The sequence below is a fragment of the Panthera tigris genome, chromosome B3 (genome assembly GCF_018350195.1).
Source record: "Panthera tigris isolate Pti1 chromosome B3, P.tigris_Pti1_mat1.1, whole genome shotgun sequence".
Lineage (NCBI taxonomy): Eukaryota > Metazoa > Chordata > Mammalia > Carnivora > Felidae > Panthera > Panthera tigris.
Window position 1 is genome coordinate 72301007 of NC_056665.1, and position 8091 is coordinate 72309097.

Sequence of the window (8091 nt, forward strand, 5' to 3'; positions counted from 1 at the left end):
CTCAGTCACTAACCTACAAATTTCTCACATAACATGTTTTAAGGGAAAAAAAAGCCCTTATGAGTGCATATATTGGAAATACCGTCCCTACCTCCCTGCACCGTTGGCAAGCACAGTTTTGGACAGATTACTCTGCAGTCTCCCTGGGCCGCTGTGGGTGGAGTCTCGGTCCCGGGACTGACAGGGTTCAGGTGTGATTGGTGCTCAGTGATTCTGGAGGGATGTGGTGACTGTTGACAACACAACTTCTCTGGACCCAAGACTCTACACTCTTCAGAGTAGGGGTGAAGGCAAGTCAGCGACTAGACAAGGAGTCATGAAGAGACAGCGGGGAGCCCTACTGGGGCTTCTGTGGATGCAGGTTTGCTGTGAGTGGGGGCGTCCCAGATGGGGGCGGGGGAGGTTCACAGCCCGCAGTGGAGGGGGAGCTGCACAGAGCTCCTGCAGGGTCTACACCCTCAGCGGGTGTTCCCGGGAATACTCTATGGGTTTGAAAACTGCCTCAGTGGCTCTGCAGTGACTTCTTTTGTGTTTGGTTTTGTCTTTCCAAGCAGGGGTGAGAGGGATGGACGTGGAGCAGACACCTGCAGCCCTGAGCCTCCAGGAGGGAGCCAGCTCTACCCTGAGGTGCAATTTTTCCAGCTCGGTGACCTACGTGCAGTGGTTCCGACAGAACCCCGGGGGCGGCAGCCTCACCTGGCTGTTTTACATCGCTTCAGGGATGAAGCAGGATGGGAGGTTGAACTGCACGGTGAACACTAAGGACCGGCACAGCAGCCTGCACATCAGGGCCTCCCAGCAGGAAGACTCAGCCACCTATCTGTGTGCGGTGCAGGCACAGTGCTCCCTGCTGCTCTGCAGCCTGTCCCCAAACTGCAGCTGGGCTCCCAGCCCAGGCTCCTCCACCAGGAAGCCTTCCTTGTGCAGCCGCATTTGCACAGCGTGCTTGGGACCATCTGGGGCTTTGCAGGCTCAAAGCTGGTGACGGTAAACCTTGCCAATAAATTGTTTCAAAATGAAAGTGTGTATGTGCACATTGCATAAAGCATATTGGAGGGATGCTAGTTCTTAAAATGTTTAGAATCTCTGGTTTTGGAACTTGCTGCCACATGGGAAAGCAAAGATCCGTAGGCTTTGAAATAGAAATTTAAGATAAAGAGGAGAGCTTCAATGGAGAAGACTAACATTTTCATATGAAGTTTGAACTTATCAAATGAACCCATTATTAACACAGAAGATAATTTGAAATTAATTTTTCTTGTAACTTAAGATGTAGTAAGATGCATAGACCAGCATTCTGAATTATATACAAATCATGAAGTCATTTTTTAGTTTCATATACACCTTTCAAAAGTTACAGAAAACGTTAGAGAAAACAATAAAATGCTGCTGTGTAAATTTACATTTAAAATTAAATTCAGATTTACATGAAACTGAATGGTATTCAGAGTTAAATCATATATAGAGAAATTTTTCCCCTAGAAGCATCAGCTCTAGATTTACGTTATTTATATTTCAACTAATTTATCATATATCTATGCTTTTTTGTCATAGCATGTAAAATACTTTTTAAGGTCTGTAATATCAGTTGCAACGACAGAAATATTCTTCTCAAAATTAAAAATTATCAGAAATTCTGTCTGTAGCATTACAGTTACCAACAATGATACTGCTTTCAATTATATTGATTAAAGTGAAGTTAATAAGAGTATAAATTTTGAGAACCTAATAAATTAATTTGGAGTAAAGCAAGGCAGAAAAATATTATTATTGTCAAGATATTACACTACCAAAGTATTCTTCTATTTTTAGTGTTTGATATATTTAATAGTTTTGATATATTTATTATATTAACCTATTTTAATAGATTAATATACATTGGATTCTTTTTTTAATGTTTATATTGAGAGAGAGTGAATGGGAGATGGATAAAAGGATAGACAGAGAGAGAGAGAAAGAATGAGAGAGAATCCCAGGCAGGCTCCACGCTCAATTTTGAGCCTAACCTGGGGCTCAATCTCACCACTGTGAGATCATGACTTGAGCCAAAATCAAGAGACAGAGGCTTAACCAACTGAGCCACCCAGGCTCCCCATGCATTTGATTCTTAAGAAATAGAAACATTTTTGGTTTTTTGGGTATCTTACAATACACTTTCATACATTTTATATTACAAAAGACAAAATAACTTTATAGCAATACGTAGCTACCATTTACTGCGTTTTTAAATATCAATTAAGAGTAGTTTCATTGGGGAAGAAAAAGTATTGGGATACCATCCCACTACACAGATCCACTTCCAAGATGTGAAGATAATCCTGCAATTTACTTTATATAACTGAAAATATTAATCTTATGACAAATGTGATTGATATTATTTAAATTAAAAAAATATACTACCACAATATTATTGTATATTGTATTATGGAAACTTTTTTTTTCTTTTTTTTTAAAATTTTTTTTTTTTAACGTTTATTTATTTTTGAGACAGAGACAGAGCATGAACAGGGGAGGGGCAGAGAGAGAGGGAGACACAGAATCCGAAACAGGATCCAGGCTCTGAGCCATCAGCCCAGAGCCCCACGCAGGGCTCGAACTCATGGACCGCGAGATCGTGACCTGAGCTGAAGTCAGATGCTTAACCCACTGAGCCACCCAGGCACCCCTGGAAACTTTTTTTATTTAGCAAATTTTCTAACAATGTTTTTGCATATTGTAAATTTATGTTTTTGCTTATGTATTATTATAAGTTCTATTGTGTTTTATAAGTAGAAAGATTTTTAAAAATATTTATTTATTTTGGAAGAGAGTGAAAGAGAGCATAAGTGGGGGGAGGAGCAGAGGGAGAGGGAGAGGGAGGGGGAGAGAGAGAGAGAGAGAGAGAGAGAGAGAGAGAGAGAGAATCCCAAACAGGCTCCATGACCAGCACGGAGCCCAATCAGGGTGCAATTTGGGGCTGCATCCTTCAACCATGAGGTCATGACCTGAGCCCAAATCAAAATGCTTAACTGACTCAGCTACCCAGGCACCCTTGAGCCACCAAGGCACCCTGATAAGTAAGAAGATTTTTTTAAAGAGAGCTTTCTTTATATTTTATTACATAATGTAATACTTCTTTCTGTTTTTGAAACATGGGGCCACAAATTTTCTGTTTCATTGTGTGCCACCAATTACATAGCCAGCTCTGCCTGGGAAGTTTGAACACCCAAGTTAAACTGGAATAAGGGAACTAGAAGCCAGAAAGCAATCAGGCTGTATGAGAAAGTATTTGTTGCTTTACATACGTGTGAGTAAGCTCATCCACTATGGAGCCAACACCATCTCACTGCCTGTGGTAAATTAAAAAAAAAATTTTTTTTTAATGTTTATTATTTTTGAGAGAGAGAGAGAGAGAGAGAGAGACAGAGAGACAGAGAGCAAGCAGGGAAGGGGCAGAGAGAGAGGAAGACAAAGAATCGGAAGCAGGCTCCAGGCTCTGAGCTGTCAGCACAGAGCCTGATGCAGGGCTCAAACTCACAGACTGCGAGATCATGACCTGAGCTGTAGTAGGCCGCCCAACCGACTGATCCACCTAGGTGCCCCTGCCTGTGGTAAATTTTATACAGAGTGAGTAAAGTTCCATTTTATTCCATTTTTTCCTACAGATTGAGATCCCCCCTGAACTGTCTTTGGTCTCCCAGAAGAAAAGAAAACCCAGAGAGGATCTTATTCTGAATACTCTGTCTCTGTTTCTGATGAGGCCCTAGGATTGGTTAGGAGCAACCTCAGACCCACAAGATCACATGTGGTTGTCAAATGGGCTTGGGGTTCCACAACGCAGGCCATTTCTCCCCATTCTCACACCAGTCCACATGGCTCGCAGCCAGTCCTCAAAATATTTGCTTTGTTACATAGTATAAAAGAAATTTAGAGCTGGCAGAGCCCTTAGAAAGGCTTTAGTCCACTTCATTTTACAAAACAGAGGCTGTATCCAAGATGACACTATGGAACAATTAGGTGGTCAATGAGCTGGGAAAGAAACTGGGTTTCCTCACTTCCTCTTTGGCATTCTTGCCCCTGCCTCCATGCTGCAGGGCCATCCTGCTGGGTAAAGAGATTGTGTCTAATGCAAGCCCAGCCACTTAGATCTCTGCAGTTTGGGTCTGGGAGAGCCGTAGTCCAATCAGTTTAATTGCCTTAATGGAGAGTTGCAATTTGTGTAAATATCTGACACCTTGGGCAGGAAAGAAGACTCAGGCTGAACCACTGTTAGTCTACCAGCAAACTCATCTCCCACTCACTGGTTTCTGGAAGAGGAAGCCAAAGGTGTTGGTGTCATGTTAACATCTACATGTAATTCTAAGGACTTTCCTAAAAACAGCAGATATATGTATATCCCAGGTGGACATCTCTTGAAGGCAAGATGTGAATATAGAGCATTACTAATACATTGTTATGAACTGTAATCACTGCTATCGGGAGACTACGGGGGAATATTGTCCTCATGCAGCTGGCCGTCCATGAAGGTATTAGAAAAAGCCTTTCCCGGTCAACACTTTTTGATGATGAGTCAGGCAATATTCAATGAAATAATCATGGGGCTATGAATTTTGCCCAGGGGATGATTATTCTTGTGCTACAGCTCATATATAGGACATTGTGCTAAATAGAGCATACTTATACTATAACGTTCAGTTCTGGATAACATAACTCAAAAGGGAAAATATTGACTTAAAGTATATGTCTCCAAGAAGAGAGAAATTCACCCAAAGAAGGATTTGGGAATTCTTTCTATGGAGGATGGATGAGTAAATAGAGGAGGATTCTTAACATAGAGAAAATTTACATATGAAAACACACAAATATATTTACAAAGAAACTAACATGTTGATTTTGATTCTTCATGGGAGTTGTCCCTAAAGTTTTAAGGGTGTCAAATGTGGATGAGGATTATATTTATCCTGAAAAACTCCAGAGGACTAGTGAGTACAATTTCAGGAAAAGGGCTTCCACTTAATGTAGGTGAGGCAGTCTTGATTTCTCAGGGATCAGTTCTCAGGATCAGTAGGCTAATTGTACTCCGCCTCTGGGCAGCCATGGCAATATTTAGGCTTCTGTAGATTGTCTTTCTTACAGAAAATCTACAGGACTAAAAACTTTATCAATATCTTGGGGGAAATTCTCCATGGCAGTGGAGTTTGAGAGAAAAATGACAGAGTATGGAATCTGAACCAGCAGTGGTTCAGCTTGGCCAAGGCAGCAGAAATCTATGCCAGCAGAGTTGGCTTAAACTTTAGAGGAACCTCCACTAAGGATTTGAGTCACTTACTGCATTTAGGACCTGGAAACCCTTTTGATATCAGAAAATAAAAACATCTGTAGAATAAATTTACATATAGCTACATGTTTTGAAACTGAAGCCCCATGTATTGTGAGAATTTCTATTCTTTCCCCCAATACTTTGCAGTATATAATCCACGTAGCAATAGGAGTAGATTTCTTATGGCATGTCAGATTTCCCATGACAAATCAACCAAGTCTATGGGTCAAATTGCTTCCTAACTCATGGACTTGTCCCCCTGCTCTTTTATCATTGACATTTTTATGACAGTCATATTAACTGACGAAGATTCCGCATTTTGACTGCTGGTAATGTCACTTCTCTGGAGATTGCCAGGTCACAAGCAAGACCAGCTCAGAGAAGCAGAGTCAGAGATAAGAGACATTTGAAATATTTATTCTTTGGCTTACATGTTCCTTTTAGGAAACTTTTTCTCCATAACAGACAAATGAGGCTGGTAGATTTGGCAGAAAGGGAAGGTTTTCTATGTTCTTTGTTTAAGACAGTGAATCATGATTCCTTCCTCGTTTCAAACATGTACACGAGGCCCATCATTGAATAAACAGCAACAGGATCTACTCTTTTGAACTTAGCAGTGACTCAGTAGTGTGCAGAGGTATAAATCTTAATGTTTACATTCTTCCTGTGCATCTAGTCTCTGGTCTAGGATGTAATTTGTTTGACGTATTGCTGCCATTATGCGTCTGAGTCCCTCAGAGGCACGGGGTAGGGGAAGAAAGTTTTCCCCAGTGAGTTCAGTACAGATGTGACCACAGGAGGGTGCACCTGAGCTGCCGCAGACCAGGCGGAGGGTCCATGGTAGAGCATCTGCAGGAGCAGGTCTGGCAGAAGCACAGTCGTCTTCTTATTGGCTGGTGGACACGTGGGAAACCACTCTGACTGATGCAGGAAAGAAGGGCGGGCCGGTACTAGAAGTAGCTGTGCTGGCTGGAGTTGGCAATTCTAAAAGTGATTGTAATTGTAATTGGGAGGAACCATGAGGACATCCGAGGGGGCTTTCATCACGCTCTTGTGGCTGCCACTGCACTGTGAGTTGAGTGTTTATGAGAAACAGAGTAATTAGTGGATAGTCTTGAGAAGTCAAGACCGGCTTTACTCAGGTTGCCTCCAGGTAGTGGAGAAAAGGGGAATTCTGAAGCATAATAACGCGGGAATTGCTCTCCTTTCTCTGACCTTTTCTTTCTGCACAGGGCTCAGCCGAGGAGAGAATGTGGAGCAGAGTCCATCCACCCTGAGTGTCCAGGAGGGAAACAGCTCTGTTATCACCTGTAGTTACTCAGACAGTGCCTCAGTCTACTTCCCTTGGTATAAGCAAGAACTTGGAAAAGGTCCCCAGCTCATTATAGACATTCGTTCAAGTGTGGCCAAAAAAGAAGACCAAAGACTCACTGTTTTACTGAATAAGACGGCCAAGCATCTGTCCCTGCACATCGCAGCCGCCCAGCCTGCAGACTCAGCTGTCTACTTCTGTGCAGCAAGTGCACACTGCGTCCCAGACACCTGCTGCCTGCACCCAAACCTGTGACTGGGCAGTCCCTGTCCTTTGACACAGAACTTCAAGTAGATCGTTTGTGCTATTGTTTGTCTGCAGGCGGAAGCTAATGTGTTAGACATTAAAGCATAACTTAAGACAACTGGGATCGAGATGACCCAGACAGGGTTAGAACATTTTGTTGAATCATTGCTGCTTATTGGATTTTTGAAGGGAGTTAGTAAGGTTTTATTTTGCAATTCAGGTTTAAAGCTGATTTACATTTGCTGTTCAGACTCCTGACATACAAACAACTTCTTGGTAAATTGTCACATTCCTGTCATGCATTAGCTTTCAACTCTTATCTTTCCAGTACTGCAGATGTTGCTTTTGTTCTGTTATAAACCATTGTGTGCTAAATATAGAAAATATGTAAAAAGCAAAGTGTGAAATTGATTGTGTACCCAGCTAATTTATTATCAATGTTTCATTTACTCTCTTCTTAAATCCTAATGTAATTTGGATTCTGATTTTTTCCACTCAATGTTATATCCTGAATTGAGCATTCTCCTCTAACACCTGAGTTTTAATAGCTCCACGAGAGATTTTCAAGGGTCACACTTATAATTTTAACTTCCTTACTCTTCTCTCTTTCTGGCATATTTGACAGTCCTTTCTGTGTGTTCTGATTATTTTCTTGTTGAGATAATGTGACTTGGGATTTTCTTGAGAGCCCAGTGATGGTATGCATTTTATGTGTGTTTGAGGGAAATTAAAAGCAGAAGTGTTTTAGTCAAGAATTTGAGTGGAGAATTAGACTCTTCAAAATTTTGTTAGTATGTGTTTATATCTATACTCAAATAATTTAGAAGGGGAAGTTGTATCTTTTAATAATTTTTATATAGCACAAACTTTTTTACATAGTTGATCATCAGTAGATGTTTATTAATGAAAGAAGGAAAAGGTGAATTCTGCTATTTATTTAGAATTTTTATGTAAGCTTTGTGATTACATTAAATTTATAACTTGTGAAGAATAAACTAAAAGTCTTTGGTTATTGAAGAATATAGTATTTACCTGTTTATCTATGTCTTTTTCAATAAAATTCCATTGTTTTAAGGAAAAGAACTTATTCCTAGACACTTAATTTTTATTGTTCCTCATGATTCAAATTTTCTTTGTGGGATATGTGGGAATTTTTGTCATATACATTCATCATGCACCTTATTTAAGTCTTACTAGTGGATTGCAGAAGGCATTTAGATTAACATTTATTGTG

The 8091-nt window shown here is 40.7% G+C and overlaps 2 gene segments (V, D, J or C); both read left to right on the forward strand.

Moving 5' to 3' along the window:
• Positions 1–232: 232 nt before the first annotated feature.
• On the forward strand, positions 233–1105 carry LOC102952952. The segment is given in 2 exon segments: positions 233–368; positions 555–1105. Coding segments are annotated over 2 exon segments (483 nt in total).
• Positions 1106–6147: 5042 nt separating this feature from the next.
• LOC102968010 lies at positions 6148–7294 on the forward strand. The segment is given in 2 exon segments: positions 6148–6369; positions 6532–7294. Coding segments are annotated over 2 exon segments (387 nt in total).
• The last annotated feature ends 797 nt before the right edge of the window (positions 7295–8091 follow it).